Consider the following 16,398-nt stretch of genomic DNA (forward strand, 5'->3'; position numbering starts at 1 on the left):
TGAAAAGACTCCAAGTCTTTGCTGAGAGAGTCTATCCTGAGAGCCAGTGTGGGTTCAGAGCTGGATCCTCCATGACTGACATGTCCTTCACACTGCATTTGTTGCAAGAAAAAAGCCATGAACAACGAGCACCTCTCTCTGTAGCATTCATTGACCTGCCAGATCTCAGGAGGTTGCTGCTGCTGGCTGGGACTGGTGCTGGATGGTTTGGATTTCTTCAAAAAAGAGCTGGATTTATTTCTTGCTGGGGTCACTTGATCCCAGCTGACTTCCTGCCTATGATGGGGGGGCTGGACCCAATGATCTCTCGAGGTCTCTTCTAGCCCCTAAAGTCTATAACATCTATGTCTAACATCTGTGAAAAATCCTGTCACTGGGCTCAGCTCCCAATGGCTCTCAGCCCCATGGAACTCAGCCCAAAGGTGGGAGGTGGAGCGCAGCACCGGCTCTGCCTGCCTCCCACCACCGGGCTGAGCTCCAAGGGGCTGGCGGAGCCGATCGGAGCGCAGCCAAGTGGCTGGAGGCGGGCAGAGCTGGCACTGTGCTCCAGTCGGCTCCGTCAGCTCCACGGAGCACGGCCCGACAGCGGGAGGCAGGGCAAGCCAGGGCCGCACTCCCTGCCAGGCTGAGCTACATGGGGCTGCGAGCCGCTGGGAGCACAGCCCTGGCTCTTTCCTGCCTCCCACCACTGGGCTGCTTCAAAACTCAAAACGTTTTGAAACTTTCTAAATATTTTGAGTGCCCTCATTTTGTTTCAAAGCTGTTTTGGTGCTTTTTCTTTTGTTTCGATTTCACTGTTTCGAGCTCAAAATGCATAGAAACAGCTTCGTAATGAAATACTCACTGAAATTAAACACCGCCCTAGTATTTATTTAGGTTTTTTCTGTGGTACAGGCTGGGCACGCATCCTGCAAATTCCAACACTGACATAAATGTAACTGAGAATAGATGTCTTCTTCTTTAATAGATCATTTATGTCATTAGAACATCATATTCAGATACAATAACTGTAATGACTAGTTAAAATAATAAGCACTGCATCATATTTTTTTTTTTAATAAGTACATAGTAGACAAAATACCAACTATGGCTCAGGATAAATCTAAGGACAGAAGCAAAGGAATAATCTTTAACATTGAGTAGGTTATACATAAAAACACTGCGCTTGCTTTTCCCTAGTTTTAACTTTTTCACATAGTAATAATTTTTCTGTGAAACTTTCTTCATAATCGGCTTTCAGAATAGAGCATTTTTCTGTTGCCACAATTGGTGGTTTAAAACAAGAGTGGTGTAAAAAAAGGTGCAAAACGAATTATTCTTCTAAACACAACTATCTTATATAGTACTTAATTAGATGGTTTCTTTTTTTCTCTTCCACAGCTGAATGCTTTTAGAGCTATATTCTGTGACTTTTAGTGGGTATAATTCTGTCTGCTGTTTAAGAGTTATTTAAAAGTATCTCTTACCATGAAAATCTTCTCATGTTTAAATGTTGCCACTGTGATGGTCCCTGATCCATGTGCTATTCATTGCAATTTGGTAGATCTTCTAATAGGGTTAAAACAAGGAGACTGAGAGTTTTCTCAGTCACCAACCTGACCCTCATGTTAATCTGTGTAATGTACCTAAAGTTTTTCTCATGATCTTTAGACTCGCTCTTGATTCTCTGAATATCAAGTACTGTGTTTAACTTCCTTTCCCTTGACTATGCTATTGCTCCTGTTGGTTTCTAAAAAAGGTAGACAGATCAAATGTATTTAAAATTCAGTACTAGTAATGGCCTACATGCACGTTTACAAAAAATGGGAATACAAAATTATCCAGGTTTGGAATAGCAGCAAGGGAAGAATTAACCCCCCCCCCCCCCCCCCCCCCAAAAAAAAAAAACCTAATAGTTTCATTTATTTGATACAGGAGATAACCAAAATATAATTTACTCAGTTCTCAGTAACTATATGTGTAAGATCCTGTTCCAGGAAACCAGTTAAGTACATGTAGGCCATTACTAGTACTGAACTCTAAATACATTTGATCTGTCTACCTGTTTAGAAATCAACAGGAGCAATGGCATAGTAAAGGGCAAGGTAGCTAAGCACCCAGTTTTATTGTTATAGATTCAAGTTCAGGATGTCTTGCTGAACTGGGATCTATAACAGTAAAATTAACTTTCTTTTATCTTACTACTTTGAGAATAGGAAACATTATCTTGCTGCCACAATCTCTGTAGTCAGACCTATAGCCTCACCTGTTCATCTGCCCACACTTTTGGATGGATGACAACCCTGACCCCAAACACTCAGCCCTCCATCAGACAAGCCTCTGCCTCGGATTCCCATATGTACCCTGAGTCTTGCTCTGCACTTACTGAAGTCAGTGACAAAGTTGCTGTTGACTTCACTTGTGTCAGTGATGCTCCCTATGAGCTTTCTTGTTAACTGACACATGGCTAGCATTATATTTTCTGAATGTGCCTATTAAACCTCCTCGCCACCCATCTGTTTACAGAACCAGAGGTCAGTGAACATTCCCTCGTAAGATTTTTTTTTTCCCCTTATAATTCAGTGATGGTGATAAAATATACTTTTAAAATGTCAGTTGTGTTGCTAATGTGGCTTTCTCATTTTATAGACATCCCAGTATAGATATAATACCAACACACGCAACGTTTGAAAAATATTGAAGGTTGTAATCTGTCATTGTAAAATGTGTTCATAAATATCTGATAATCAAAGTAACCTGCATTTAAATTACTGATTTTACTTACACACACACACACACACACACACACACACACACACACACACACACACACATTATGATGTATTGTGGTAAAAAGGTTTAATGTTATGAGTTAAGGTAGACCAGAGAAATGTTAAATAAGACCTTTCATATCATTGGAAATTCTAGCACTAGAAATTCTGTTTAAATAAGATATTTGTATGCATGGTCTTCTGAAACAGTAACTATTGCTTGGGAGCCACCTGCAGTGCTAAGTTCCCTTTTATATGTATTACTTGGTTACTTAGATTTTTATGGATATGAAATATATATATATATATATATATATATATATATATATATATATGCAGGTTACTTTGATTGTCAGATATTTATGCAAACGTTTTACAAGGACTGATTACAAGGATAGATAGATATCAATAGATACTGATATAAATACAATCTTTCTATATAAATATATATATAAAAGCTTGTAATCTGTCATTGTCAGATATTTATACACATATTTTACAATCAATGTAACTTGCATTTTTATGTATGTATGTAACCAAGGAATTAGAATAAAAATAGAAACCTTTTAAATATCATCTTATTACAGATACATCAGGGGGATCATGAAAATACGATCCAATATCTCTAAAGCAGCTGGGTCTACTTACCAAGTGCTGCATGGTATGGGAAGTCCTTGGTCGTTGAAGCTGATATTTATTGTCCCAGTAGGCTTTGCATTATCCCACTCTGAAATAGGTGTTTGCACCAGAAGTGAGCACAGGAAATCATGGACCTTATAACACCACAGTTTCAACTATCTGCTGTTCTCTAGTCTAGATTGAGGGGCAAAGAAGGAAACAACTTAAAGGAAGTCCTTGAAATGTTTAAAGTACAGAACATGGTTATAGAAAATTGGCACCTTCTCGCATCTACTGACTGGCTGTAATAAAACCCTTCAAGAAGTCTACTGTGGTTTGGTATACAGCATTAGCATTCAGGGTAATAGACTCTAAATAAGAATTGTCTTCATTCGAAGGTTCTTGAGATGACCCCTCCTCACCCTGTGAGATGGTGAATCCTTCTTGGGGGCAGAAAATGCAGTTGAAACTGTGAAGACAACTTTATGGAGTTTCCTTATTTATAATTATTCACAAGACAGAAAAACCCCAGCTTCACTTTTAAGCTGCAAGTAATGTTTGAAGTTTTAGTTGGGTTTGTTTTGGGTTTTTTTGTTAAACTGAACAACTACTATGAAGCTACTGAAAAATATTATACGTAGGAATCTCTCCCTGCATTGCTTACCGGATCATCAGCTGGCAGAATTCACACATCACAGGGGACTTGATAGAGACCCAGGCTATGCTACTTGCTGGAGACAGTTTTCGGAAAACTTGGTTTTACAGAGCGGCAGTACACAGATCTACTTTGTGAAAGCTGTCGGTAAGTGACTTGGTACAAACTAAAAATTAAAAGCTGAAGGATAGCCCCTCCCCCCCCAAAATGTTGTATTGTTATATGTTCCTCTCTCTGTGTAATATGTATGTTCGTGAAGTTGTACATGACTTCAGTGGGAGCCTCTGTTTGCATCTAAGGCCAGCATCTGGCTTGTACTTCTGCAAGATCAATTTGTGCTGATTTTGTTATCACTTTTGCTCTTATACAAATTAAACATAGGTAGATAGCAGAAATGTTGTAGGAGCCATAACTACTTACTTTATCAACTTTAATCTTGCAAGGTATTTGAAATTAGCAGACTTTGAGCAGTTTTTACTCGAAGGAGAGGGAAAGATGGTAAGTTTTTTTTATATTTTGAAATCTTGGATAGTTTTGCCTAAAACTGCTAAACAAACATTTCATTGTCTGCAGTACTTATTTTATGACAAGTTCAAATTATACAAATTATAACTTTTTAACATACTAATTTTAAAGCACTGAAGCTACCGAAATCCACAGAAATCGGTCACCTAAATGTAGTGTGAGCATCTGGCCCCAGGATATAAACAATAGCTACTCCCCAAGATAGAGCTCAGTATATTCCAAAGATCATGGTTTTGTTACATCCACTACCAGTCCTGATAGCCTGGTTGCTAACCTGAATGGCATAGTAAAAGAATAACTTAAACATACCTAGTGTTCAGTAGTTGTATTATTTAATCTGAATCGTGGTTCACTAGGATCCAAGATAGCCTCAAAGCAGTAACACACTTTAACTACCATACTTAACACACACACACAAAAAAAGAAAAGAAAAATTACTTCATGCTGGAGCGATTTGTGTTGCCAAGGTCATTTAGCAACGTAATGTGTGGACTCGCCAGCCCTGAACCTTTGCCTTACTGCTTGGTCTGAAATGTAACCACTTTAAATATCTGCTTCCCTCTCTTGGTCCACATGAAAAAAACAGAGAAGGACATTCCCAAACAACATTGTATCAAGTTACCTAGGCTGGCCTGGACACTTGAACAAATAGAAATGAAGAAACAATACTTTTGCCATTAAAATGCATTTTGCATGATAACAGGTCTAAAGTCATATAGATTTGAATTTGTGTTCAGAACGTAGCTATTTTACATTTCTCTTGCACACTAGTTGTTAGAAGAAAAATCTGTCAAATGTCTGTGGTTTTATTTCTTTTTCATCTTATTAAAGGATATATAAAGGGATGGGATCAAGGAGAAGTTGTAGAAGTCTTTCCCTGTAAGATGCATTGTTTTGACGGTTCTGTTTCATTATTTAGTAATGTAGAAAGATTTGTCACTCAGTCATGAATATTGTCTGTTGGTTACATAAACATCCCCAACCTTCATTTAAAATGACTTAAAATATAGTTAAGTCACTATTGCTAAATGCAAAATGCATACGCTTCGTTTCTGCTTCAAATAGGTTCCAGTATGATAAGTATTATACTTCCTGGACAAAATCTTCTGTCCTCTAGGAAAAAAAAATATTTAGTTGGCTGTGAGTAGATGCACATGAGATATTGGCATGGTGGAATAATTTGCAAGATCTTCCAGTGAGGGTATTAGCATATAAATAGCAGATGCAATGACGACCATCACAGCTGAGTACATTTAATTTTTAGTTTATAAGATAGAATGGGTTTTTAAATGCATAGCCATCAAGCCTGCTGAAAGACAAATGAAGTTTAGAGTTCACTTGTCTGAGGATGCCTTACATCATTTTTTTTAAAAAAGAGAAACACACACAAAACTGAACAAAAGTGATTTCTTGGGTGAAAAGTAATTGAGATTGCAAACCAAGTTAATTAGACCATACAAAATTTATTTAATGGTCCCAGCTGTAGTTTGCAAGTGGTGTTTTAGTAAGTAGATATGGCTTCTTCATGTGCTATCTTCTTTGTCTCCCTTTTTTTTTTTAAATAATTAGTAAGTGCTCTACATCTAGTTCTATAAACTGATTGCATTGTATATTTTTGTCATTTTATTGCTCATTTAATTATGATTACAGAGGCTCAGTTTTCTAAATCCTCTTAACAGAATGTAGCAATCAATTTGTATAAACTGGGAAAAGGACCAAAGGCTTTTCTTGGTATCTTTCCAAGTGTTGTGTTGTGGTTGGGCTTATTGTGTTTGTCTAGTTTTGTTAATATTTAGGATAAATGAGCAGTGTGTTTTAACTGGGTGCATGGTTATAATGAGGAAGATTAACACCTTGAATATCTTATAAGGCATAGGCTCCAAAGCAGAGAGTTACGATGAGATTACTACCAGCACCCAATATCCCCCAAATATATGTTTGGGGGTTCTTGTTTTATCAAATGAGCCTCAAAAAGGAAGCATCCACTTCTGTTTTTTCTGGGGTTTTGCTAGAGAAAGGGCTAAGTACCCTTATCTACCTGCGTAAGTCAGTACTGCTTTAAGCTATTCTTGAAGTCAGTGTAATTGTCATCTCATCTATTTTTATCACATTCCTACCCTTGGAGCAATTAAAATAGGAGATGTTCCATATATAAATATGGGCAGGTCACTTTCTTTTACCGTATTTCCATCATGAAAATAAGTTTGACCTTACATCTTGGAAATTAGCTGGACTAAAATCACTGTTGCTCAGCAGAGGATATATTCAGGAATTAGAAAACAGGCTACTTAAGATGCATTATTTTATTTTGCCTGTATACAAGATTTACTATATTTGAAGAAGACAGGTGAACAACACCGAAAGATGGAATCTTTTGCATATCCAGAGAACATGCACATCTCGGCAAAAACAGTACTGCCGCGGTGCCTCAATATTCGTTAGGATTAATTTTAATAGTTCATTTTCCAGGGTTAGAATAGGGAGTCAACGCTTCATTCCCTAAAGACTGCCAACAGTGATGTCAGTTGGGTGACAGATTTTGTAATGTGATCGCTTGTCAGCTAACAGAACACAAATATTTTATGTTGGTCGGTGAAAAAGTATTCAAAAGCAGAGACTTTTGGTGACTACTGACCTTTCAGGGCTTTAATTCTCTGGCCTGCAAGAGAAAAGCTTTTTCTGTCTACCTTTCTCTCTGTGCACACCCATCACACAAGTTTTATGTCCTATATAATGAGCACAAAAGGTAGCAAATTATTTGCTTTATCACTTACTCCTATTTTGTAAGAGTCTAAACCATATCTGCCATAAATTTCAAAAGGCACTTACTTTGAAGTGTTGCATCATAATCAAAATATCAATTTTAAGAGTTTACTCTGTGAGCCACTTTGATCACTGGTCGTTTGAAACTGCAGCTGAAAAATCAAATGTAAACCTGATCCCAAAGTTTACTCTTCTTGTAAAGGAAAAGTGAGGGGAGGGCAGCAGTGGAGTGTTTCAAGTTTCATGAAGTATTCATGAAGCTTAGTCTTGGCACAGCGAAAGGCCTGTGCGGAGGAAGTGCTCTCACCTGGGAGGTAGAATTTATATTGATGACTTCTCTGACGAGAGTAATGTAGCTCCAGAGCTCTCCTCAGAGTCGTTTCTTCTTTCCATTGTTATTTTAAAATGTAACAGCCCATTAGAAATTCAAAAGTTGCAGTGTGCAACAATGAACCTCACTACACATTTGAGAACAAAAAAGGAAAAGGGGCTTCTTGTTTAAAGTTATATAAAAAAATAAACATGTTGTGTCTGTTTGGAGGGGAAAAGGGGCTTAATTCCTTGGTAGTTAGCTAAGCTGTTAAATATTTTTACTGGAAATCTAAATTTAATAAAAGTCCCCAGTGAAACTCAAGGGTGTGAACAATAAGCATAATATTTTATGAAAATGACCCCCATATTTAAAATCTGGCATTATATGTTATGCATTGTAGCACCAAGTCCACATCTACCTTTTAGAAAATTAAAACACATAAATTCTGTTTAGTGTTTGATATGCACTGCACTAGCTGAAAGCCATAATGCCCCTAAAACCTTGGGTTGCTTTTCACCTTTCATAAATTCCTGGGTAGATTCTATACAAAAAATAATTTTCAGCTCCGTGGCTCATTGTTATTCAAACTTGATTGATCGTCGTCATTTACTCAGTGAGGAAGTTAAGTGCTCCTGTCATTTCCGAAGAGTATAATTGGGACGTTTCACAGGTCAGCGGTAGTGACAGGTTTCCCTTTTGATTAGTGTTAGACTGATAACAAAAATTACAGTTTCCTATGATTAATGTTTCCTATAGTACCTAAATGCACAGCTCATGGATTGTACCTAAACAAAGTGAATTTGCATCTGATTATGCCTTTTCTCAATAGGGCTTTTCATGTGCCTTGAAGTTTTTGAGCTCATGCAGGTATGTAAGGATCTTGCACCTGCTTCAGATTTTAAGTAAACCATATGAAATAAAGAGATCATTTGGTGAAGCCTCTTCATCTTGGTTTATTAATATACAGAGAGCTAAATTTCTCAAACAGTTTAAAGATTATGAAACATAGTAAGGAAGATGTAAAGGTAAGTGCTCTTTTCTGGACTCTCTTCAGTTTGCCTGGGCGTTCCAATAAATTCAATGGACATACATATTTAAACTTAGCTATTCTAGACACAGTCTAGTGAGTTTAGGCTAAATAATCATCCTTAACTGAGTGTTTTCTGGGGTTTTTTCTTAACCTCCTATTAGTTTGTCAGGACTTGTCATTACTTTCCTGTGCCCTAAAGTTCATTCTTTTATCAGTATTTTTGGGGTTTTCTCTTTTGATACAATCCAGTTTTGAATCAGAAGTGCATGGGGGCATTGGAAAATACTTTTCCTGACTCCTGTTACATAAAAACTGTTAAGCCATTTATGTTAGTTCCGGTTTTATTTAGTCTCACTTATTTGTACCAAATTCTAGGCAGTGATCCTCCATAACACATTTTAGCTTGGTGTGTTGTTTTTTTTCTACAGCTGAGTTAGGAATAGGAACTCAAATTGGAAAGTTTTGATACACTCATATCCTTAATAGGACTGACTGTAATAATTAGCTGAAAGAGAGAATCTGCTTTTGTCTCCTAACTTGGTTCAGTAGCCTTTACCTTTAACAGGTGGGAAAAAAAACAAGAGAGAGAGCAACTTTGAAGTCCAAATGCTAACGAATTTGTTTCTTTTCAGTCTCCAGACATCTCTGGTGCTTAAAGCAAAACCTTGCAATATTTCCTCTTTCTAAAGGCCATCTGGAAGGTCTCAGGAAAGCTGCAGTTTAAAAATTGATGTGCCACTTTGGCACTCAGAGTGTCTCAGCCTGTGTGTGATTAGTAGTCGAGTGCTTGACCCTCTCTCTGGGCTGCAACTGTAGTTTGACTTCTACTGTGGGCAGTGAGAGGTCAGATGCTGCATGTGTCTGTCTTGGCCAAACCAACCAGGGCAAATTGCTTCTTCCCTTTAGATGAGGAGAAAAGATTGCAGTGAGAAGTGATGAGTAAATTAGGATGCAGAGCCCTCCACCAGGCCCAGAGCTTAGCTACTCTGTCTGCTGATTAGAGGCAGTGATGTTGTGGACATCTATAGCTGCAGTTACTTATCTTTAACATCAGGGGTGATTTCAAACTGGATTGTTCCAGGAATTTGTTTAGACTAATTAGGGGAAGAAGAGATTCTATTTGGAAATGATGTGTTAAGAAACCTACTTCGTCCTTTAGGACAACGAAGATTTATTTTACATTTTAAATTTAAGACTGTAGTTTCTGTGGAAAAATTTAAATAAGAAAAAAAATATCATGCTATTGATATTGTGATGCACCAGCAATTAAAGGGAAATTCAGAGCACCCAAATATTTTATATTAGAAATGAATTTCCATCTAGTTTATATATCACAGTGATCAAATATTAGGGCTAAATCAATTGTTTTTATTGTACTTGATGCACTAAAGTTTAGTTTCCTGATTTCCCCCCCCCCCCCCTTTTTTTGGCTTCAAAATCTCTGTATGATTTAAAGGAACTCAGCTGTGCAGCTGTGACACACGATTAGATTAGTGAATTAAATTGGTAAAATTCTGCTGCAGGGGAAAATTGCAGCATCTTTCTGTACTTTCTACAACTAAGAGATGATATGAATACCAGCATGAGTCAAATGCAATGGGATGAAAATAAGAATGGGATTATATAGAATTAAAATAATAATAAAAACGATCTAATAACTTACTTGTCTGTTGCTTTGCTTTCCTGCAGTGAACATGAGTAAGTATGACTGAGTTGTGTGGTAAGACTATTCTCCCACCCCATATTGTTTTCTAAAACCTATAAAAGTACTTTGCAAAAACAAAATCGTTCTGTGAGGCATAAATCTCTCACTCTCTCCTGTTTGAGCCATGTTAAATGTTGTCCTAGAACAGAGGTTTTTGACCTTTTTTTTTTTTAATAGATGTACCCCCAGCAGCTGGACGCAGAGCAGGAGGGGTGTGCAGCCAGATGCAGAGCAGCAGCAGCATGGGGTGGTGGGTGGCAGCAGTGGCTGCCACGTGGGAGCTTCCCCTCTCCTGTCCAGCCAGCCAGGCAGCGCCTATGTGGCCCACAGAGGGGCACCGCTGCCTTCACCTCACCCTGCTCCTGGGAGGTGGTGGCGCAGGGTGGTGGGTGGCAGTGCTCTGTCTCTGCCCACCCACGCATACCCCCTTCCCAAGTACCCCCAGTTGACAACCCCTGTCCTAGAAGAATCACCATCTCTTTAAAGGATTGCCAGAAGTTGGGATTTTGTAACTTGGTAGTATTGTGTATAAATTCACATTGAAGGTGACATACATTTTTAGCCTACATGCATTTTGGGGTAAAATATATTGATTGATGTGTGTGAAACAGGGAAATGTGGTGAAAAGTTTTAGAAACTCATTCCTAGGAGCATGCCATAATTAGTGAAAATAAAATTTCGGAAGTGCTTAGCTTCTGGTGTAGATTAGCTGCTTTGATTGGTTAGGAACTGCTTATTTTTATTTTCAACTGCTCAGAAATGTTCCAGTCTATGTATAATATGGGTGATAGGTACATGGTTTGGTTTTTTTTTTAAATCCCTATAATTTTAGTTGATGGGCCTCAATATGGTTAGGTTTGCAGTATAATGAGATTCATAGATTGCAAGGCTGGAAGGGACCTCGGAAGATCATCGGGTCCAGCCCCCTGCAGGAAAGATAACTGGGGGTCAGGTGCCCCAGCAAGGTGCCTGTCTAGTGGTGATAATTCAGTGGTGGTCAGCCTGCAGCATGAGTGCCACAAGCAGCATTGTCACACTGGCAGATCAGGGGAGCAGAAAGCAGGGCATTGGATAGGGCAGAGGAAGAGGATTGGAGTGGCACTTAAAGAGAGCATAAGGCTTAACTTGTGGCACATCTAGTATAAGGTAGTAGAAAGGTTGGCCCCACTAGTATAATTGATCTGATCAGGGTTTTCCAAACTAGATAATATATGAATGTATTAGAAGTCTTTTTTTTTTTTTTTTCTTTTCAAGTTGGTGTAAACCAAGAGAATCCCTTTAAAATGAATTCCTCTTTATCTAGCTTTAGTCATATCTCTCTGGATTGTAATACAGCCTTTATTGTACTCTGGACTCCTCAACCTGTCGTACAGTGAAAGACCCTTGATCTGCTGGAGAGAATTGGCTGGCTTCCTAAGGGTGGCAGAGTCCTGAAACAAAGTGAAGGAAACCAAATGGGAGATGACACGGCAGAGTGACTGGCTTTCAAGGGGTTCTAGTATCTGGGGTATAGCTCTTCTGATATCGACTGAAATGCATACTCTAAACTCAGGATAATGCCCTGGGTACAGTTCCCTCATCCGTTAATTGGGGAGTCATTGTAATAACTCTTGAATTGTTAGGTGCTAGGTAAGACGTCTCTCTTTTTTTTTTTTTTTAAATTCATATAATACATGATAGCTGAGTGAGACCACCTGTTTACATCTTAGAAAAGAAACCAGTTCTGAGAAGGAAGAGCGAAAATACATTAAAAATGGTATGGCCTTAAGTCAAGTCCACATTTTTGCTTTTGTCTGAGTTAAAGCTGCTAGCCTGTCGTTTCTTCTTTCTGTTTTGTCTGTTGTATGCGATTCAAAGACCTTAAACAGTGGGTGATCTTGCATAATGTGCGCTGCAAAATACCATGGTCCAACAAGCTGAACTAAACCAACAAAACAAGAAGAGGCAGAGATAAGGCCATCACTTGCTAATTAAGTCAAGATCTTCATGTTTTAACACACTTTTTTTTTTTGTATTTTATAGTTTCACGCTTTCTCAGACTTCACCAACTGTGCATGCCTTCTAATGGATAAAAGAACCTTTAAAGAAGATATCCCTTAGGGATCGAGGGTGGCTTTAGAGAGAAAATGTTAAGCAAGGCATCTAATCTTTGATGATGATTAAATACATAATTAGGGAAATACTTTCAACATTAAGCAGCTGTCTTGCTGTCTGCAGAATGTTTTCAGGATGTGGGGAGTAAAGGTAATTTTCTTATCTATATTATTTTTATTTTATTCCTGTAGATGAAAGTCTCAGATGATGATGATGAAGACGAATTTGTGGAGGTCCCTGAGAAGGAAGGTTATGAGCCCCACATTCCAGACCACCTGCGTAAGGAGTATGGTGAGTTTGCCCAGCTGTGAAAAGCTTTATCCCTGCATGTTACTGCTGCAGTAAAGTAAATAAACAGCCATTATGAAGTAATAAAGTGATCAGTGGTGTGGGTAATCTCTCTGACTGCTATGAGGAAGTCATTACATAGATAGGGGAGCAGTGATGGGCTCTAGATAAACAAATACTTTCTATTTCTAGGAGGAGAAGCAACTGAGATCAGGAGCTTATTTCATTCAGTCATGTCCACTACAGTTCAGAGCTAGGAGCTGCTCTGTATGCATGTGCGCTAAAAAGGCAATATTTATTTACTGAGATTAGAGAGGCAAGGGGGTATAATTATAAACAGGCAAGAGTGAGAAATACCGCTGATGCTGATTTGGTGATTGGAATAGGATTCAGTGCTGCTTACTGCTCTTATGCCACCTGCAGGCACACAGCCACTTAACACGGTGAGGGTGGCCAGTTGCGGCCAGCAACTTAACCTCTGCCTCCAGCGTGGGGGTCATTGTGAACAAAAGGTTAAATGGAGCTCTGGGAGCTTTATTTTAGAGGCACTAAGCAAATCCTAGATGACAAATTGTAATCTTGCTTTGGTCTGCTTCATTTACATATAGCAGCCCTTTCCAAAGGCATATGAAAGCTTCAAGAAATAAACAGACAAGGTGCTTTGGGTAAATCTGATATCTTTTATTAGACCAATTCAAAAAGTTTGGTCTAATAAAAGATATCAGATTTACTCAAAGCACCTTGTCTGCCTATGTCCTTAGACCAACATGGCTACAACCTATACCTCTAGCAATACATGCATTCTTGTGAAGTGCACCTGTAGACTTGACAGGTGAGTTATGGAAGAAAGTTCATCTAAAGTAATTAAATTCCAATGCATTCCTCCTTGTCTTTCCCTCATAAGCTAAGCAGCTGGAGTTCTGCCTCCATGTAACACAGCGCATTGTAAAGCTTAGAAGCTTTTTGGCTTACTGTGGATTAGGGGAATGCTGCTATCAAGCAAAAGTTAAAAATCTTTGACAGAATAATAAGCCTCAAATTGCATCTAATAGTCAGATTGACCAAAAACAGTGTTATGTTAACTTAAACCATATGGGTGATATGTGTGTGGGGAGTGTTCATTTCCATTCCTTTCTTTTATTCTTTTTTTCTTGTGTGGGTGTGTAGTTTGAGCTGTTGGAAAGCTGGGCTGTAGTTTTTAATCGTATGAAGGCAGATCCCTCTTTTCTTTGGTAATATCGGGGTATGTGCATTTGTAAACCCAGAAGGAGATGACTAGACTGATCATAATATACTTTTGACTTCCTCACACCACTTAGACTGACTTGAGTGGTGTTTGGCCGGGGGGGGGGGGGTCGTTGCAGTGATTAACTGTTCATCTACAGTGGTTATCTCCATCAGCACAAGGAAGACTTCCAATATAGTTATGCTAATGCCTTAAAATCAAGTGATCATTACTATTTATTGTTTATATTGCCGTAGTGTCCAGAGACCTCAAACAAGCCTATATGAATATGTGGATTAAGGGATCTCTCAGTCTTAAAACAAGCAATTCAATTAAGGGTAGGCAAGGGGGGGTTATAATATGTTTATATATTTGATATATGTCTTTATGTAAGTCAGTCTAATCTGCATTTGTCAGTAAATATTGCTTTGCCCCAAATGCCTCTTGACATAACTGTCTGAATGCTGGCTGAGCCTTGCAGGTTTGACATCACTGTTGGGTCTTGAAATGGGATGTGAAGGAGGCAAGGATAGATCAGCATGGAGAGTACTCCATGTATAAGGGGCTGATGGAAGAAAGCATGCAGGCTTTAAGAAGAAGAGTGAGAGTGAATAAATGGGCAGTTAGGTTAGTTGTTACTTATAGCTACAGTCGTCTTTGTCTGTAATCCAAGACTGTATTTGGTACATTTTTTCCTTAATAATACAGGCCCTGGAATTTGACTTTCTACATGTGCTTTTACACATGATCCGTAACACAGGATAGAAACAGTCAGTGTAATTCACATTTCCTTCCAGTCTGAGTATGACATTCACTCCAACAACCTTGCCTTCTCTAGCACATAGCAATAATTGCACTTGGTTAAATATATCAAACCTACCAAACAAAACACTTTTTGGTGCATATGCAGTTCTCCCAATAGGCAAAGGATGACAAAGAACAAACATGCATGATAGATGTTAGATACATCTCCAATGCACTACAGGCAGCCACATTACAGCAGTGATGATGGTTGTGTAAAAATCGATATGGAATAGATTAGTCAGTTCTTCATTAGGATAAAAATACAGCTAAAGAAAGGCAAGTTCTTTTTTTACTGAAGAAGCAGATATCCAGTAAACAGTCAGTCTTTCCTTTTGAAGTCAGTCATGCATGTTGGTATTTCTTTTAAAAGTTTGTTTCTACCAGTGAATATTTCTGTTGTATGCATGAGGGGAAAATGGACTGAGGTATAGTGGGTCCTGCTTTGAGCAGGGGGTTGGACTAGATGATCTCCTGAGGTCCCTTCCAACCCTCATTTTCTATGATTCTATGACACCTTTGGTAGTGGTTAAATGTACTGCTTTAAGGAGCTTTTCAGTATGTAAGAATGAATTAATGAATAAATGTAAGGTTTTTTCTGAATCAGCCAAGATTTGTATGTTGCTGGGCCCAGTTCGGTAACTATGGAATGGCACAGTGAAGTTCACTGAAATGTTTCTGATTTTTACGCCAGTCTAACGGGAAACTTCATGTGTTCTAGTATGTGCAAGTCTTGTTGAGCTTTTATTTTTTTAAATGATTTTGATTAAGGATATATCCCCCTGTAATAGGTTCCAGTTTTCTAAACCAGTAAATATCTGAATAAGAGCTAACTTAGTAAAAAAAAACAAACAGAAAACATTTTGAGTGTGCGTGCATGTGTGTGTATACATATATGTATATGTGTTTGTGTGTGCAGAGACAAAAAATTACAATAATTAACCTATAGATAATTTTGACAACTTTATATAGCAAGCCTTGCATAGTCTAGAGTGCTTTTGATCAGCTAAGCAATGATGGAACTTAAAATCTCAGGTCAGAAGTCTGATATGACTAGGCTTTCTTAATTGCAGCATTACACCTTCCACTTTAAATATGTTTTTACTGTTCTGTAGGAAGTTGAACAGTTTTAAGGCTCTTTTCTTCTCCCTGCTGCACCTGAATAAACAATAAAAACCGAGCAGCTCCTCAAATTAACTTTTTATGTTGTGTAATAAAACAAAGATGTAAAACACAACCACTGAAATTCATAACATAGTACTCCAAAATGTCACATTGTAGAAAGTAATTTTATTCCTTTTGATTTCTCTTTGCAAAATTTAAAGTATTTCCCAGGAAAATTATTTTTCAGCTCAGATACCATTTTTGATCATAAGCAAAACTTTGTTGTTCTACTGAAAATTTATAGATTTTGTGCCAAGGGCAAAGCTATTTGGAGACTGAATAGTTGTGTTACAACCAAAAAATAATGTCAATAATGAATATCGTATAGAGCTGGGGTTGACATGGAACCGTTTGGATGGAGGGAGAATTGGACAAGTCAGTTTGAATCGCCATGTGTAAGATGAAATGTAAATTTGTTAAAAGAATTTAGGTGATTAGGTAACTGGAGTGTGAAGATATAACCCATT

At 38.1% G+C, this 16,398-nt stretch overlaps 1 protein-coding gene across 3 annotated transcripts in view; it reads left to right on the top strand.

Annotated features, from left to right (window-relative positions):
- The window catches only part of UVSSA (UV stimulated scaffold protein A), a 79,080-nt gene that overhangs the window by 26,772 nt on the left and 35,910 nt on the right, over positions 1-16,398 (top strand). For all 3 annotated transcript variants that reach the window (XM_014607727.3, XM_019478593.2, XM_059721476.1), the window contains one exon: positions 12,645-12,744. In XM_014607727.3, the coding sequence (XP_014463213.1) occupies positions 12,645-12,744 (100 nt within the window). The remainder of the gene's footprint in view (positions 1-12,644; positions 12,745-16,398) is intronic.

The sequence above is a fragment of the Alligator mississippiensis genome, chromosome 2, assembly GCF_030867095.1.
Source record: "Alligator mississippiensis isolate rAllMis1 chromosome 2, rAllMis1, whole genome shotgun sequence".
Classification (NCBI taxonomy): domain Eukaryota; kingdom Metazoa; phylum Chordata; order Crocodylia; family Alligatoridae; genus Alligator; species Alligator mississippiensis.